The sequence below is a fragment of the Fukomys damarensis genome, unplaced genomic scaffold (assembly GCF_012274545.1).
Source record: "Fukomys damarensis isolate Sample0158 unplaced genomic scaffold, DMR_v1.0_HiC HiC_scaffold_21, whole genome shotgun sequence".
Classification (NCBI taxonomy): Eukaryota; Metazoa; Chordata; class Mammalia; order Rodentia; family Bathyergidae; genus Fukomys; species Fukomys damarensis.
In genome coordinates this window covers 13,581,482-13,599,175 of record NW_022900933.1, presented here as the reverse complement: position 1 = coordinate 13,599,175, position 17,694 = coordinate 13,581,482, and the positions used below count along the sequence as shown (strand labels likewise).

General features: G+C 44.8%; 1 protein-coding gene across 2 annotated transcripts in view; it reads left to right on the top strand.

The window, feature by feature from the left end:
• Nucleotides 1-17,694, top strand: part of Map3k9 (mitogen-activated protein kinase kinase kinase 9) — a 62,081-nt gene that overhangs the window by 36,537 nt on the left and 7,850 nt on the right. The window contains exons 3-10 of one of the 2 annotated variants that reach the window (XM_010645386.3): nucleotides 3,741-3,889; nucleotides 4,718-4,893; nucleotides 7,167-7,407; nucleotides 8,997-9,119; nucleotides 10,419-10,569; nucleotides 13,311-13,379; nucleotides 14,681-14,793; nucleotides 15,763-16,566. In XM_010645386.3, the coding sequence (XP_010643688.1) occupies nucleotides 3,741-3,889; nucleotides 4,718-4,893; nucleotides 7,167-7,407; nucleotides 8,997-9,119; nucleotides 10,419-10,569; nucleotides 13,311-13,379; nucleotides 14,681-14,793; nucleotides 15,763-16,566 (1,826 nt within the window). The remainder of the gene's footprint in view (nucleotides 1-3,740; nucleotides 3,890-4,717; nucleotides 4,894-7,166; nucleotides 7,408-8,996; nucleotides 9,120-10,418; nucleotides 10,570-13,310; nucleotides 13,380-14,680; nucleotides 14,794-15,762; nucleotides 16,567-17,694) is intronic. The other variant, XM_010645387.3, reaches the window with a different exon arrangement.

The window sequence follows — 17,694 nt, the reverse complement described above, 5'->3', positions numbered from 1 at the left end:
TTTATTATCTTTGCCAAAGATGATTTGATAGTCAGTGTGGTTCCTGAATTATGGGGTTACAGATGATTACCAAGTGCATGTGATTCCCCAGCCTACTTCATTCAAGGGGAATGAAGGAGGAATCCTATCCTCTCAGAAGATGATCCCAAGCTGGAAGCCTTAGAGATGACACAGGTTAATAAGAATTAGCTCTGGCTTGGAACAGGTGCTGCTGTGTCTTTGACTTGGAAGGGTTGTTATCCACTCTTATCTTTTCCTCACTTCCAACCCCCCCCATTGTTTAAGGGGCTATTAAATCTCTGGGAGTGATTAATTATCAACCCAGGATAAATTTGCTAAGGCTGGGAAGGACACATGAAGCTGAACTGGCCCTTCCAGGCTGCTTGAAAATGGTCTTGAAAGGAATTTTCATCTTCTTTCAAACCAGGGAGGACAAGAAAGTAGACTGAATCTGGGCTAAATCACACTGACCTCTGCCCGCCTGCTCCTGGTGCTCACATCCACCTACTTTGTATTTTTCAGTTTCTTTCTTGGGATTCTCTTCTTGATTAAGATATACCAAGTCTTCATTTATGTCACCCACCTTCCATTGTAAAACTAAAGAGGACATTGACACAGGAAGACTGAAGGGTTTAGTTATTTCCAGAGTAGCTACTTTTCTAAGTCAGTGTCCCTACTCAAGGCTGTCCCCAGGTGTTCTGAGCAGTACCTTTCCCTCCCCAGACACTTCTTCATTTCAGGCCCTTTGGAGTAGAAACCACACATTACCAGCCATAGATGGCAATCTGTACAAGAGGAATGACTGTTGTTACTTATTTCTTGTAACTATCGTAGGAGGCAGTTAGTTATTGCAGTCTTTTTGTTTGGATGAGAAAACGGGTTTGGAGAGGTGACCTTCCTTATGGGCAGGTGGCTGGCAAGTGATAATGCAGGCATTTCGGGTTTTTTCTGAGGCAGTTGAACAGCAGGCCTTACACTTCTCCTAGCTGTAGAACCCTTCAGATAGAACAGAATGCACATAAACAAAGAGCAAATCTGCCTTCCTTGAAGCTGCAAAGGGTAGCATCTCAGGCTCCTGTTTCCCAGTGGTCTGAGATGTCTCTGCCAGAGCTCAGGGCGCAGTGTGAAAACTGTCACAGGGATTTCCAGGACACAAACAGGGCATGTCTGTGTCTTTGAAACACTCCTCCACTATCTTTCCAGGTATTTAGTGTTTAGAAACCAATCATCTGGGCCTAGATGGAAGGCAGGAACTATAGTATCTTTGGTTTTTGTTCTCCAGGGCATAAGTGGGCATTGATGCCAAAAAGAGACAACTAAGGATGAGAATAGCTCTAACCCAGGAGTCTAATCAGCACTGCTGAGGGTTCTTTGAGGTCACCAGGTAGAAGCTGCCCAGTGTGACAACCATCTTGATAAGTCACAGGAAAGGTTGGGTAGGAAGTGCAGCAGTACAGTTCTTGATGGTGTCTGAGGTTTACTGTGGCCCACCCAGGGCAGCCTGTAGGACCCTGTAGGTGTGGACAGTCCCTCACCTACTACCAGTCTCATATTTGTGTACATCTACTGTGTACTGGGCCAAGCCATGAGAATGCAAAGGTTTAAAACTGCTGTAGCTGTTCTTTTGGAGTCCATACTCTGGCAAAGAAACAACTGCAATACATGGGATCCCAAACAAGAAGATAGTAGAGAAAGCTTCTTCTTCTTCTTCTTTTTTTGGGGGGGTGGTACCAGGGATTGAACTCAGGACTTTGCACTTGTGAGGCATTCGCAGTGCCACTGAGCTGAATCCCCAGCCCTGAGAAAGCTTCTTAAGATGTCCAGCCACCAGCTAAAATTTAAGATCTTGTCTAAACAAGTTAAGACCTGCAGCTCTCCATTTCCTGTCAACATGAAGATGATAATCTCTGGAAGCCTTAGCAGGGAAAATCCATGGTCCAGGGAGACTGGCCAGGCCACCGTGAGGGCCCATATGTAGGCCCTGGCATACTGGGTGACACATTGCTCTTCTTTGGAACCAAGCTAACTTGCTTGGGATGCTTTGAAAACAAACCCATACTCTGGTCCACCTGTTTCTAGACTACTCTAGAGACTCATCTAGATCACTTGTCTCTGTGCATCCTGCCCCCTGTCTGGAGGTCTGGGGCTCTTCCTTCAGTTAGCAGCCAAGGCTTTAGCTCAAGGACCATCTCTTGTTCCTATCCTTGCCTGGTTTAGAAGGTCCTCTTTGTGTCCTAGTCTTTCTTATCATGACTCATGTCTGTATTTCACCTGTTGTCTTTTCTGTCTTACTAATCTGTTTGCTGATCTGTGTCTTTTATCCTATTTCTCAGTGCCTGGCATTGAGCTTTATGCCTGATAAATATTTAGTAGATGTTTAAAATGAATGAATGAATGAATGAAGGCCAGGGATTTAGCTCAGTGATTCCGCCACCTGCCTCGCAAGTGCAAGGTCCTGAGTTCAATCCCTGGTACCAAAAAAAAAAAAAAATCCTAAAATGAATGAATGAACATATGGTGGGATATCTGAGTTGGATGTTGAAAAATGCTTAGCATTTGCCAAATATAGGAATGGTAGAACAACATTCTAGAGAGAAGGAATTGTGGGTTGGCCCAGGGCCTCTCAATGATGTACCCCATGGTACATCATATATATGCTGCTAAACCTGTCTCAGCCTTGCTTTTCTTATCTGCCAAATAGTGATAATACTTACTGCACAGGCTTGGTGTTGGGATCTCAGATGATGTTTGTAAAATGCCTTAGTACTCTGTTCATATAGGGTATCACAATAAATAGATACTGAGGTTTTTTTTTCAATTAAAATGGCCTTTGCTGCTAGCTGCGCAGAATTGATGACTATTACAAGAAATTTGAGGTTGGTATTGAAAATATGAGCACCATTCTTCTGATTGTTCACAGCCTTATAGTTTCTTGTCCTGACTTACTCTTGGGAGGATTGGTGGCTTTGATTGTGAATTCATAGGATAATTCTTCAGTAAACTTTGTACTCCACATTTTCGACTCACGGGACATGACAAATTCTTTATGTAGACTTGAAAGGTTGGGAAGGCACGCCAAAGTTGTCACACCTGATGCATATGCTGCCTTAGCCCAGCGTGCTCCCCTTGAGAACCTTTCCACTTGAATTAGAGGTCTTCCTAAGGACCCATTTGCACTGGTCTGGGGCAGGAATCTGTACCACCTGGTAGATGTATAGGTGTATAAAGGAACTTTGCACAAGAGCAAAATCTCTTTTGAATGGTCAGTTCTTTGCTTTTTCTAACACCCACCCCCCAAAAAATCTGTGATGAAAGCCGAAGTTTTTTTTAAAAAATGGAAAAAACTTCTATTTGAATGGTTACCTCTTCTATAGTAACAATAATAAAAAAGCTGTGGCCATTTAGCTATTATTTAAACCCTTAGTAACATTTGATTTTATGACAGCCCTTTGAAAATGATAGTGTTATTTGTTCTCTGCAGAGGAAGAATTGAAGGCTTAGAGGAACACAGACATTTCTCTATAGTCTAATGACCGGGGAGTGATAGATCAAGACTTTGGAACCAAGTGTGCTTGACTGCAGAGTTTTTGCTTTTCACTAGTAGGCTTTGTGGCTTCTCTTTTCTATTATATCAGTACATCTGTTTCATTAGTTTCCCTGTGTAATGGGGAGACACACAAGCTGTTGCACTGAGGTTGCCCCTTTGGCTTATTATATGGTGTCTATCTTCCTCTCCCTAGCTATGGGGTGCTGCTTTGGGAGCTGCTGACCGGGGAGGTGCCCTTCCGTGGCATTGATGGCTTAGCGGTGGCTTATGGAGTGGCCATGAACAAACTTGCCCTTCCTATTCCTTCTACATGCCCAGAACCTTTTGCCAAACTAATGGAAGGTAAGTAAACCCTCTCTTGCACAAAACAGGGGACAACTTACCCTTTTATAGCACTTGGTAGATGCTGGCCGATATCATTAGATCAGTTTTAGAAAGAGGAGAAAAAGTATTTTTCTCTTGAGGAGGAGTCCTATGGGCATTTAGAAGATCTACTTCAAAACGATGGCAACACCCTGCTGTAGCAGTTCCAGGAGGGACCTCATCTCCAGTGACTGTAGTGTTAACTTAGTAACTAAGGCCTGCTTTAGTATCTTATTATTAGTAATAACAAAATAAGGTAAATTGGCCCTTATTCAGGGTCTCTGAGTGTCTTACATATAGAAATGAACAACTGAGAAGAAAGCAGCTCTACTTAATCTAGTCAAATCCCACAGTTTTGTAAGTGAGCAAAGAAAAGCAAGCAAGGCTAAGTGAGTAAGTTGCCACCCCATTACTTAATGGAGCTAGAATGAGATTCACTTTACCCACTCCGATGCTTTTATATTTGACTTCTCATCATTCCATTTTGAAAGTTGTGACAGCTGAGCTGTAGTTACCTATTGACAAGACTTGAATCATGTACTAACTTGGTGAATTGTGGTGAGAGTACTTTACACAGAAACCCCTTGAGCTCAATGTTGTTAATTAACACCAGAACTCCTACCATTTGATTTGAAGTTCACTCAGCTTTATTTCCTGAGTTCTATTTGGGACTACCTAAATTCCAATCTGTTTCTGGAAGGAGAGAGGATAATTTCTTGGTAAGTGAGGTCGTAGAATAACCTAAGTCCGTTTGCCTCTGTCCATTCACCCATTCACACTTTCTGTTTCCTCATGTGTTCCTTTCAGACTGCTGGAACCCTGACCCCCATTTACGACCATCTTTCACAAGTATCCTGGACCAGCTGACTACCATAGAGGAGTCTGGTTTCTTTGAAATGCCCAAGGACTCCTTCCACTGCCTTCAGGATGACTGGAAGCATGAGATTCAAGAGATGTTTGACCAACTCAGGGCCAAAGAAAAGGTAAAACAGAAAGAAGGCACCCATTGGCTTAGTGGACTTTTTCCTCCAGGACTATGAACTGAGTCTGCCTGGTGACCATGATTCTGACACAGCCACCTTCCTAGTTGGTATCTGCTGAAAGGTGCACACAGAGGAAGCACACCAAAAGCAGCTGCCGGAGGGGTGTTACACCTGCCAACTGAAAATATGAGAGAATTCTGGATAGGGTTCTTGGTTCTACAGTGGACTTCTGGAGTGGACTTCATGTAGAGAGGATACATTTAGAAAAGCTGTCAGAACATCCCACAAGCGTCTTTCGGTATCAGAGTCAGAAACAGATGATCTAGAAATACCATGGATCTGAAACTGTGTTTTTCCCGAAAGAGCTACAGGCTCAGACCAGCTGGGGAGTTCACAGAGTCCTAGCCTACTAGGGATCTGCCTTTGGGTTTCAGTGGCCATTCCTTTGGATAGCGTTAGTGTCACTGCCCACACAGGTGAAGCCAATCATAAACAGTTATGTGGCTTACCCTTTTGGGGCAGAGCTAAGTCTGAGGGATAGCAGGAGCCCAAGGAATTCCATATAGACTGGGCTAATTTCTTTTTTGCTTTTTATATGGCTTTCCAGTTGTTTTGCTTGAAACATCTGATGAGGTCTTTTTGTTCTTTTTATTCAGAAGTCTTCTGGCTTCTGTCACCATTTTACATTGCAGATGTTATTGTTTCCATTGCGGAACTGAGGGTCAGTGGCTTCCTCAAGTCACAGAACTAGTAAATGGGGAAACAGGGCCTTGACCTTGGGTCTTCTGATGCCAAAATCCATGTTCTTTGTAAAATTAGTGTTGTTTCCCTGCCCAAATGACTTAAAAATAATTTTTGGAACTGGTTTGAAGAGCTGTTATGGAACACAGCAATCCTAAACATAGAACCTTTTGGCAAGTCATTGAATGTTTTGTAGGGGAATGGAGTAAGTTTTGACAGATCTTTAGGGACTCTGCTGGATGGACCTGCACTAAACATTAAGTGGGGTCATCTCAAGAAGCCGTTGTATCACTGGGCGTGGTGGCATACGCCTGTAATCCCAGCGCTTAGGAGGCTGAGGCAGAAGGATTGCTGCGAGTTTGAGACCAGCCTGGGCTACAGAGTTGAGTTCCCGAGCAGTCTGAACTACATAGTGAGACCCTTGTCTCAAAAACAACCAAAAAAAAAAGAAACTGTTGTATCCTCATTGGTATGGCCTCTAGAAGAGCTCCTAGAGCTGCTGGCTTTGTTTTAGATTGTTAAATTGCTGGCTTTTAGTTATTTTTCTTTTGATTGATAAAATTACAATGTAATTATAAATTACATTAACCAGTCAGACATATGAAAATTGGATTCTGTTATAAGTAGTTACAGGAATCCCCTCTTATCTCTTGTTTCATTTTCTCAAGTTTCAGTTAACCATAACCAATCATTGTCCAAAAATATTAAATGGAAAATTCCAGAAGTTTTAAATTGCATGCATTCTGGATTGTGCACTATCTCATCAGGGATGTCAGTCATCCCTCTGACCTTATGTACCTACCTGTTAATTATTCAGTGACAGTCTTGGTTATCAGATCAATTATGGTGTTACAAAGCTTGTCTTCAAGTAGCCCTTATTTTACTTAACAGTGGCCTCAAAGTGCAAGGATAGTAATGCTGGTGATTTTATTATGATATATTGTTATAATTGTATTAGTTATTGTTGCTTATCTCTGTGCTGAATTTCTAAGTTAAACTTAATCATAGGTATGCATTAGAGGAAGAGACACAGTATGTATAGGTTTCAGCACTCTCTGTGCACTGGAGGGTCTTGGAACATACACCTGTGAATGAAGGGTCACTACTGGTACCGTCCTAAGAAAAGTCAAACCCATTCTCAAACCAGCTCACATTGTAGGGTAGGTAGTATGTGCCGTACTTTGTTATAATTTTTATGAATTATCTTAGGTCTGTGATGTCAGTACTGCTAACTCCCTGTTACTTGTGATGCCCTCATCACCTCCCCAGCCCCCATCTCTAGAGCTTGGCCTGTGGCATCAGCTTCTCTGGTTGATTCCTCAGTGAGGCTGTTCTGAGCCTTCCTTTCCCCACCACTTAAGGATGGTCAGGGGAGCTCAGCTAACTGCAGAGACCCCTCCTCCTCCAGGCATTGTGGGAGAGCCCTCCAGGTTGCTGTGAGTGTGAGTCCTTGCAGGGCCCTCGGATCCGCCCAGAACCCCTCTGCACTGAATGATCCACTGTTCCTTCTGATGAACCTGCCCACCCTATAGGAGCTCCGCACCTGGGAAGAGGAGCTGACCCGGGCTGCGCTCCAGCAGAAGAACCAGGAGGAGCTGCTGCGGCGTAGGGAACAGGAGCTGGCTGAGCGGGAGATCGACATCTTAGAACGGGAGCTCAACATCATCATCCACCAGCTGTGCCAGGAGAAGCCCCGGGTAAAGAAACGCAAGGGCAAGTTCCGGAAGAGCCGGCTGAAGCTCAAGGATGGCAACCGCATCAGCCTTCCCTCTGGTCAGTGGCCTTGGGAAGTGGGAGCGAGTCCAGGAGCTTGTATGCTGGGGGTGCTTGTGGAAGCTGCTGCTAAGCTTGGTGACACAAGACTATAGGTCTTAGGGGGGGCTATTGGAACAGGCCATTGTGTGCTGTGGAAAGACTGGTTTGCTGAAAATCTGACCCATTCCAGGGGGACTGTAGAATGAGAATGAAAGGAGACCACGAAGTGAAGAGAGCCTGCATGGTCCAGGCTGCTGCTCAGGTGGCTCAGCCAGGTGCTGCTCACTGTAGGTGGGGATGCAGAAGGGAGCATGCAGTTGGAGGTGTCTGTGGTGTGCATATATGAGACAGGAGGAATCTAGGCTCTGCATAACAACTCATCTCAAGGTTTCTTTGAATAATTAGTTCTTTGAGTGCATTTGAGATTAGCTGTAATGTATGTGACCTTTCAGAAATATACTGGCTGAATACAGACACATTTGTGGAATTACAGCCTTTGGCAAAATGCAAAGAAATATGAAACTATGAATTAGAATCTTTGTGGTGTGTAATATACCCATGGAGAGAGGTGACTGTTCAAGGGTATGTTTCTATAGATAAAAATGTTCTTTGTGTTCTGAGCCTATAAGGCCCTCTAGATCAAGCTTATCAGCTGTGTAAGGAGCCATGGAAGAATGGCATAATAAGAGCAGTTGTGGATGACTTGAAGACTTAGGCACAGACAAGGGAATCCTGAGAATGTGCTCATGGGACATGTTTGCTGGTTTCCTTTTTGCACATTTTTTCTTTTCAGATAGCATGGAGTCTTTAAGTCCCTTGTGCGCATCTAGCTTGTGTCCGTGCAGTGTTGTGCTGGGGGTGCAAATATAAAAAAATATAGATCCCCATCTGCAGGAGATCACATTCTAGCAGGGAGACCTAGGTGCAAACAAGCAGCTGTTTATTCTGCCTCATAGGAGGCAAACTCAGGAATTCAGAGCTGTAAGTTTTGTATTTTTATGCTGTACTGTCACTGCTGTTGGAAGATGTCATAACTGGGGCAGATGCCCCATTTCTCTTGATTCCCTAGGCTCCCACCATGGATTAGCTCTTAGTACCCTGCTCTGCCCATATTTGGCGAGGAGCATTTGTCTCCCTGCTCTGGTCCCTGAAAGAAAGGCACAAAACAGATTTTAAATTACATTTCTTAGAATAGTCAACAAGATCTCATGAGCTAAATAGCTTTTCTTAGCATGTAATTGCTCCACGTATACTCATTAAATAGAGAGTTTATGAAGACTGTCTTAATGATATTTACTTGGATAATAAATTTTCCATTCTTTCATACACTTATCTTTTTCTTTGCTTTTCTTTTTTTTGGTACTGGGGATCAAACTACAGACCTTGTACTTGTGAGGCAGGTGGCAGAACCACTGAGCTAAATCCGCAGACCTCATACTCTGATCTTGCCTTGTCCCTTTGGGGAAAAGAGAATTCGGAAAGGGAACCTTTCTCAGGTGAACACTAGGGCCTATCTTTCAGGCCTGTCAGGAGATGTCAGATTTCTTAAATGAATTTGATGATGGGACAATTCCAATGCATATGTGTGTTTGTCTTTCTCCAAACAGATTTCCAGCATAAGTTCACAGTGCAGGCCTCGCCCACCATGGATAAAAGGAAGAGTCTTATCAACAGCCACTCCAGCCCTCCTGCAAGCCCCACCATCATTCCTCGCCTTCGAGCCATCCAGTGTGAGACTGTTTCCCAAGTTGGTTGGGGCCAGAACACACTAGGGGCATCTGTCCCCTGCTTTATCCAGCCACCGACTGGTCCAGGCTTGCTCCATCCATAACTTCTGCCACCTCTCCTCAGCAATGTGTATATACATGCACATATGTACGCAAACATATAGTCCCCCAACCCCTGTCTACCTCTGTTAACTTTATTCCTGCCTCCTCCACCTTTTACTCTTGGTCAGATATCAGCAAAGGGATTTGTTGGTACTGAAGGCTCTTTAGTGAATTATAAAGCCATTAGGGGGCTGGGATGTGATATAGATATAGGTTGGTTCGCTGGCCTGCAGACCCAGTGCATTCTGCCCCATTTGGGGCCTTGTATTTCTTTTGTTGATGCTTTTCAAGGAAGGGCTTGCCAAAGTCCAGGTACTAAGAAAAATTACCAAATACTTTGTAGTGGGCCAAACCTGGACTGATTTTATTTTTACCATAGTATTTGCTTTTAAAAAGATGAGTATACGTGTGTGTGTGTGTGTGTGTGTGTGTGTGTGTGTGTGTGTGTGTGTGTCTATGTCTATGAATGAATGAATTAGTTTCCGAGTGTAAAGATGGATTTCTTTTAAGATTAGTGGATTTCTGGCCTTGAAAAAGAAAATCAAATCAGTGGGTTCCCTTTTTCATGTGGATGCAGTTGCTGGAACTGATAGCAGCTTCTTCTGTTTGCTCCAGTTCGCCTCAGTCCCCTCAACCCTCTTTGTTTTGGTAACTGGTTCCTGTCACTCATTTCTGATTTAAGCCTTTCCCTGAGGCCCATGGGTCTCAGCTGTTGCTGTAGGTAGCAATTTGAGAAAAATGTCCCTCCTCTTTTCTATTTCTCTGTGCCTACACTTCCCTTCTCTCCTTTTTAACTGGACTTGTTTTCCCATAGCTTTAAACTCATTTTCTTCCTTTTCAAGTCTTTATTTGCAAAAAGTTGTGTTCTTCGTATTTACCTCACTCTTCACCCCTCCCCCACTTCTTCATTCCCTGACATCCAATTCTACCCCTAAAAGTAAGTTCTTTAGTTCAGATCTGTTTGGAACTCTGTATCTGACTGGCTTGAATTCATATTTAGTACTTTGAAAGCTAAATTATTGGTGGCTGGGGACTCCATTACTTGTCTAGAATGGTCCACCTGGGCACAGAGTTTCTGATGAGATCTCACTTCCCTCCTTGTGTGCATGCATGTGCGTGTGTGTGGTGCTGTACAGGCTAGCTTTGGAGGGCTCTGTTTGCCTGTTTTGTAGACCTTATTTCAACTTTTGTTGTTCATAGTGACACCAGGTGAAAGCAGCAAAACCTGGGGCCGGAGCTCAGTCATCCCAAAGGAGGAAGAGGAGGAGGAGAAGAGGGTCCCAAAGAAGAAGGGCCGGACGTGGGGGCCAGGGACTCTTGGGCAGAAGGAGCTCACCTCAGGAGATGAAGGGTAAGAGCCAAATGATATGAATTCTCTCTCCCTTAAAGATGGGTGCCCACTTAAAAACATGATGTGAAATACCTTTTTCTCTGTTGTGTTTCAATGCCTTCTGAGAAATAACAGCCTTTTGGTCTTTATAGCAGCTTTTTCCACTCTCTTTTGTTTCTTGGGAACCCACTAGGGTGGGGATTAGTAAGTTTCTTCTATAAAGGGCCAGATGATAAATATTTTAGGCCTTGTGATCTGTCGGGTTCTGTCACAACTGTTGAAGTTGTAAGTAGCCACAATCTGTAGGTAATACATTAATGGGTGAGCACATTTGTGTTCCATTCAAACTTTGCAAAAACAAGTGATGAGCAGGATTTAGGTGACCAGCGTAGTCTGCCGACCCCTGCAAGTGTTCTCAGAGTACCAAGTAGCCCAAGCAATTAAGAAATGTGGAAAGTTCGGTTCAAGTATTCTACTTACATCTGGTTCTTCCCCTTAAGACATCCTTGCAGGAGAAAGAGAAGAAAAGCAGGGGTTAATTGGAGGCTTGTCACAAAGCGGGGCAGGCAGAGTAAACAGCCCTTGTGCAGTGGCCACTAGAACTTTCAGGCCTTATAGTCATATGGAGGCAGGGGAGCCCCCTACTGGGGAAGCATGGAGGTCTTGGTGCCTTGAATGTGCTGGTCCTCTCTTGTGGGCATAAGGCCTAGAAGGCAAATCTTCCTGAGTCTCTGTTCCTCAGAGGTCATGCATTCATGCTGTATAAGAGCTCGGGTGTGAGTGCTAGCTCCCCTGTGCCCAAGGTGTTCCATTCTATAGAACAGGGAATACTATTAGTACCCATCTCACGGAGTCCATGTGAGGATTAACTGAGTTCATGTTTGTGAAGTGTGTAGAGTAGGTGGCTCATAGTAAGCATGTGTAAACATTAGCAAGGTGACTCTTCCCTGCCTCTCATGCAATTCTGTTTCATATAAAAAGCATGGATGTCACTGTTTATACTTATTATTCTGGATGTTAGGCTCTAAAACAGTGTTTTATGACTGTACTAACTGAGTTTAACCAGGGATCCCCTTCACCTTTTTTAGTAACTTTCCAAAGAGCTGAGGTTGACTGTTGACTTAGGGGTGTCCTAAACCTATAACTACCTTGTTAATCTTTTTTTGCCCCCCTGATACCAGTTATCAAACTCAGGACCTTGTGCTTGCGAGACAGGCACAGCACCACTGAGCTAAATCCCCTGCCTGTTAATCTTTTAAATACTAAGATTTCATGTCTAAAATCTTTTTCCCCATGTCAGATCCGAGCCCAAGGAGAAAAAAAAACCAAACAAGCAAAACCAAAAAACAGCTTGGTTCACAGAAGATTGACTCTCTGAAGCCATGTTCCATAAATCAGACACACAGGCATAAATATTGCACGGTTTCTTTTATATGAGAAACCCAAACTATAAATAAAGAGCAACATAAAAGATAGATAATAGGAAATAGGGAGGCAGATCTTTTGTAAAAGGGAAGGAGACCCAGAGAGAGAGGGAGGGCAGAGAAAGTGGAAGGGAAGGGGATGAAAACATACATGCACCAACTTCCCACGAGGAAGGTGAGCATTATGTACTGCAAACCTGTACTAATAAAAACCGAAAAAGAAAAGATTACAATATACAAAAAATGTTAGAAATGTAGGGCAAACTGTTTATGCTGTATATAACATCAGCAGTTGAATCCTTGGGAGACAGCAGATTGCAATCCTCTCCCAGGTTCTGAAGGAGCAAGAGCCGTCCCTTTTGTCGTTTGAGCCCCAGGCTAGAATAGGATTGAGTTGGGTCAGAGAAACTCAGTCATCCTGAATTGCTGGATATTTCTGACATTATTGTTATTCCTGGTAGAGTTAAGCAGGTTGGCTCTTGATCTCAATAATTTCCATGGTTCTGTTTCATTTAAAGATGTTTTTGACTTAGTAGTAAGTTATCTCACATAGGGGAAAAAAATGAGAACCAAGACCTGTCATGTAAAGGTACAAGATCCCAATAATGGACATAATTGTACTGTATACCTTAAATGTACCAATAAACTCAATTAATAAAAACAAAAAAACAACAAAAAAAATAAATTATGCACTAATTAAAAAAAAAAAGAAATATCAACTTTGAACTTTTCTTTCTCCTTACATGGATTTCTCCTCAAAAATTTATGAAGCAATTAAATATTTTATGGCTTAAGTTTTCATAATTCTTAGTTATTATTGATGTCTTGAGTAAAAACCTCTTTGATTTCAGAATTTTTTTTGGTATCAGGAATCGAACTCAGGACCTTGTGCTTGTGATGCAGGCAGTGGCGCCACTGAGCTAAATCCCCAACCCTGATTTCAAAAATTTTTAAGCGCTTTAATATTTCTCACTTTAGTCCCTGTTGACTGAAGAAAATATGTAATGGCAAGTAACTATCTTGAATGTAGTAACATTAAGTGAATTTGCATCTTCAGCAGGAAGCACACACTTGCCTGTAAACACCTTGGGTACCTGTAGATTTACAGGCCCCATATAGCTACCCTGTGGCCACCCAGGAACTTTTACTGGATTGGGAGAATGTGGCCCTGAAGCCACTCAGGCTTCACAGGCCACTGTGTTATGATTCCTTCCTGGTGTGGGCTCTGCTACCTAGACAAGGGGATGGCGGCTGGTGGCATTGCTGAGTCCAGTGTGGGAGAGGCTCAGCTCGATGTGCCCTCCATTGCCTCCTTTTGATTCTCTTTATTCATTGAAGATCCCCTCAGAGACGTGAGAAAGCTAATGGTTTAAGTACCCCGTCAGAATCTCCACATTTCCACTTGGGGTGAGTCAGACCTTCAGTCTTTTACCAGCTGCACTGGTAGCAATCGCCCTTCCATTGCTCTTCCATTTTGTTGTTGTTGTTGTTGTTGTTGTTGTTGTTGTTGTTGTTGTTGTTTCTTTTTCTTTTCTTTTTTTTTTTTTTAAGAGCAGTACCATCATGCACATTGGGAAAATGCCTGTGTTAGTGTAACTCACTTTCCTGACCACTCCAATCGTTGGGGTGCTTCTGGTGCTCTTGGTTTTAGGGAGAAGACACATTACTATTTATCCTTCAGTCTTGAGTACTGGTTTAGACTTGCTAGCTGGCTTTCCGTGGATCCAGTGTATTACCATCTACCATCATGCACATTGGGAAAATGCCTGTGTTAGTGTAACTCACTTTCCTGACCACTCCAATCGTTGGGGTGCTTCTGGTGCTCTTGGTTTTAGGGAGAAGACACATTACTATTTATCCTTCAGTCTTGAGTACTGGTTTAGACTTGCTAGCTGGCTTTCCGTGGATCCAGTGTACAGAGATTCCACCAGAGCACATAGATTTCTTAATGCTACCTTTTGCTGTTCTCTAGGGAAAAGACCAGTGCTTTGTGGCTTCTGATTCTCTAATGTGAGCAATTGGTGGGTACCCAGTCTGTATCCTTGGAGAGTTACTGGCTGCCACATAAGCTGATTACAGGGACTTGAATGTGAGCTGCTATCTTTCTCTTCGTCCCCAGATCAACCAGGGGCTCAAGGGCCACATAGTGTGTTACCCACATAGGTCTCTCCCAAAGTGCACAGGGTTGGTGCAATTTTGTTAGCTGATTTTTCTTTTTGAAGAGTGGATGGGTTTGAAAATTGCCTGTGCTAGATGCTTGGAAGGAGAAGTTTAGAAATGGTGCAAGTAGTGTGAAGCCATTTCTACTTGTTCATCTGCCCCATGCTTGCCTTGTTTTGTGAGTCTTTGCACTGCAGTATTCCTGGTGTCGTGAGTGTGTGGTGTTCAGTGTCTGTGCATCACTTACCTAAGAAGACCTCAGGCAAGGCCTACACCAGCTGGGCAGGCCTTTGTCTTTCTGCCTGCTTGCCAGCCTGCTCACAGGTCCACAGCATGTGAGGGGTGAGGTCACACCCCTGCTTTGCGTTCTCTAGTGCATGTGTGCTTCTGTTTGTGAAGCAGGTGGGCCCAGTGAGAGTTGTTGCCTGTGCTCCGAGGCTGTTGGATGTCACCAAGTGGACAAGGAGAGAGGCATTTCCTTAGCTTCTTTGAAGATAGTGTAAGGGAAGAAGCTAGTTCTGATCATCTTCTCATTTCCTCTTCTTCAGGCTCAAGTCTCTGGTAGATGGATACAGGCAATGGTCGTCCAGTGCCCCCAACCTGGGGAAGGGCCCGAGGAGTAGCCCAGCCCTACCAGGGTTCACCAGCCTTATGGAGATGGGTAAGCGCTGCTCTTGGTTCTCTCCCTGTCCCCTCAAGTTCTTGACCAAGCTTCTAGCAGTGTTTGAACACCACCTGGGGTTTGTCACTTCACCCTTCTAGTCTGGTCTGCTTCCGCTTCATTGTCTTGCTAAGTCACGGTTTCTTCCCACTGCTGCAGTAGGTCCTGCCCTTGCTGCCTGTCCAAAGGGACGGCCAGTATTAGTCACCTTAGGATAGTATAGAAGAGTGGTCCTCGAATAAGAATTTCCCTTTTCTGACTCAGTTTTCTCATATACTGATGGGGGCGTCCACACAGTGTGGGATGGTGATCAGAACCCCAGCCCTTGTCCGCAGAAGCTTTCCAGTATTTTCCTCTGAGTACTGTATGATGGGTAAGCTCTTCTCCAGGGTCTCTCAGGTAGTGTTCCTATCTCTATAGATTTCCCAGGTTATCAGAAGTCAGTTCATGGAACAGATTGGCCTTCACCCATATAGAGGATTCTCATGCTTTGTGGAGACTGGTCCTAAGATACATTGTCATTCTAGAAATCCTAAGGCCATTCTAATCTTAAGGCACAAAAACATCAGGATGTTTCTGTTCTATCCACTGTTCTAGAAACTCATACTATACTTTATTATTGGGCTCCCTATGGGACTGGAGCTGTAGCCCAGTGGTAGAAGCTTGCCTAGCATGTACAAGGCCCAGAGTTCAATCCCCAGCACTGAAAATAAAAAGGAGGGCGCTGCCTATGAAAGAAGTGGTGGATTAGTAGGTTCCCTTTTCTGCACATAGGGAAATGGTCTCTGGAATACAGACTGATCTGCTGAGTGTTGGGGATGCAGCCAGACAGGTTCAGGGTCCAGTTCCATCTGACCATCTCATCCCTGACACTGAGTCAGGGGGCGATCGGTTTGTGGAAAGGGCCAGGTTCTTGTTCTCAGGGCTTGGTTTCTATTTCCTATCTCTCCTACACGCTTATCTTTACAGAGGATGAGGACAGCGAAGGCCCAAGGAGTGGAGAGAATCGTCCGCAGCCTTCACCCAACCAGTCCTACCTCTGCATCCCATTTCCTCGTGGAGAGGATGGGGATGGCCCCTCGAGTGATGGAGTCTATGAGGAGCCCACCCCAGTCAACTCAGCCACCAGTACCCCTCAGCTGACACCAACTAACAGCCTGAAGCGCAGTGGTACCCACCACCGCCGCTGTGAGATGGCTCTGCTCGGCTGTGGGGCTGTTCTGGCAGCCACAGGCCTTGGGTTTGACTTGTTGGAAGCTGGCAGGTGCCAGCTGCTTCCTCCAGAGGAGCCTGAGCCACCAATCCGAGAGGAGAAGAAGAGGCGTGAGGGTCTCTTTCAGAGGGCCAGCTGTCCCCGTCGGAGCACCAGCCCCCCGTCCCGCAAGCTCTTCAAGAAGGAAGAGCCCCTGCTCCTGCTAGGAGACCCCTCTGCCTCCCTGACACTGCTGTCTCTCTCCTCCATCTCTGAGTGCAACTCTACCCGCTCCTTGCTGCGCTCTGACAGTGATGAGATTGTGGTATATGAGATGCCAGTCAGCCCAGTCCAGGCCCCGCCTCGGACTCCATGCACCCACAACCCCCTGGTCAATGTCAGGGTGGAGCGCTTCAAACGAGACCCTAACCAGTCCCTGACCCCCACCCATGTCACCCTCACTGCCCCCACACAGCCGAGCGGTCATCGGCGGACTCCTTCAGATGGGGCCCTTAAGTCAGCGGCTCTTCTAGCCAGCAGGAGCCCCTCCAGCAATGGGTTGAGCCCCAGTCATGCAGCAGGTGAGTCTTGGCCTCTTTCTCTTTTTTCTCACCTTTCCGTGTGCCTCCCAGAGAGTTGAAGATGTTTGTAGGTGCCTTGTTTGCCTCTATCTTCAGGATTTGAGTGAGCTCCATTCTTCCTCTTCATTCAAACAGGAAATAGTGATCTGGGGTGGGGAGGTAGCCAATGCTGGCTGACTTCTCTCTGTCCTATACCTCAGAAGACTTCCTGCCATTGAAAGAAGTCAGGCAAATTCTAGAAGAACTGGCCCTGGGACCCCAAGGAGATATTCAGGCCCTGGGTCTGGGGCAGGGCAGTACTTGAGGTACAGGAGGGTAGAAGTCTAGTTTCTGGTTCTTTCCTGAGGATGCAGTACTAGGAGGGAGTCCTGTGGTACATCTGGGGGTGTGTTTTCTGCCATGGAGCTGGGCCTTTGCCTTCTGTGATAGTGTCACTCAGACACATTCCCAAGGTGAGTTTCCCCCATTCTTCACGCTCTTCAGTAAGCGGCCCTGACTCCTGGGCATGGGGAGGTGCCCAGGTACATTGCTGTCCATGTGCATCTGATCCCCGGGACTCCGGGTACACACACTCGTAGCCTAGGTCTTTCTGCCAGACTTGGAAACCACCTGTCCCATGGGAGAAGCGGGGATGGCAGGCCCCCCGAATGAGATGCGTAAATGACAGTCATACTTACTTGACCTTCCCTCTCTCTTGTGCTTTTTTGTTGTTATGCTCAAGTATGTAACCTCTTTGGGAAAAGACTCAACATTTCTCACCTTTAAACTCCGAATACCTGACCCTGTTCTGGTCATGTCTATTAAATGGATGCACAGTGAACAAATGGACATTCCCTTAACTCAGGGGTGCGGGAGCAGCAAACCGTTTGGAGAGAACACCAGATAGTAAATATTTTAGGCTCTGTGAGTCATACAGTTTCATTTATAACACTCAGCTATGCTGCTGTAGTTGGAAAGCAGACTTTGAGTATATCCACCACAAAACTTTATAAAGTTCTAATAAAACTTTATTTATAAAGACAAGTGATCACCAATGGGTCTTTTGCCAACATTTGCTTAAGTTGTTTCATTCCTGATGTGGTCATATATTCCATTACTGTTATGGAATATAAGGACCTTGGCCCTCTA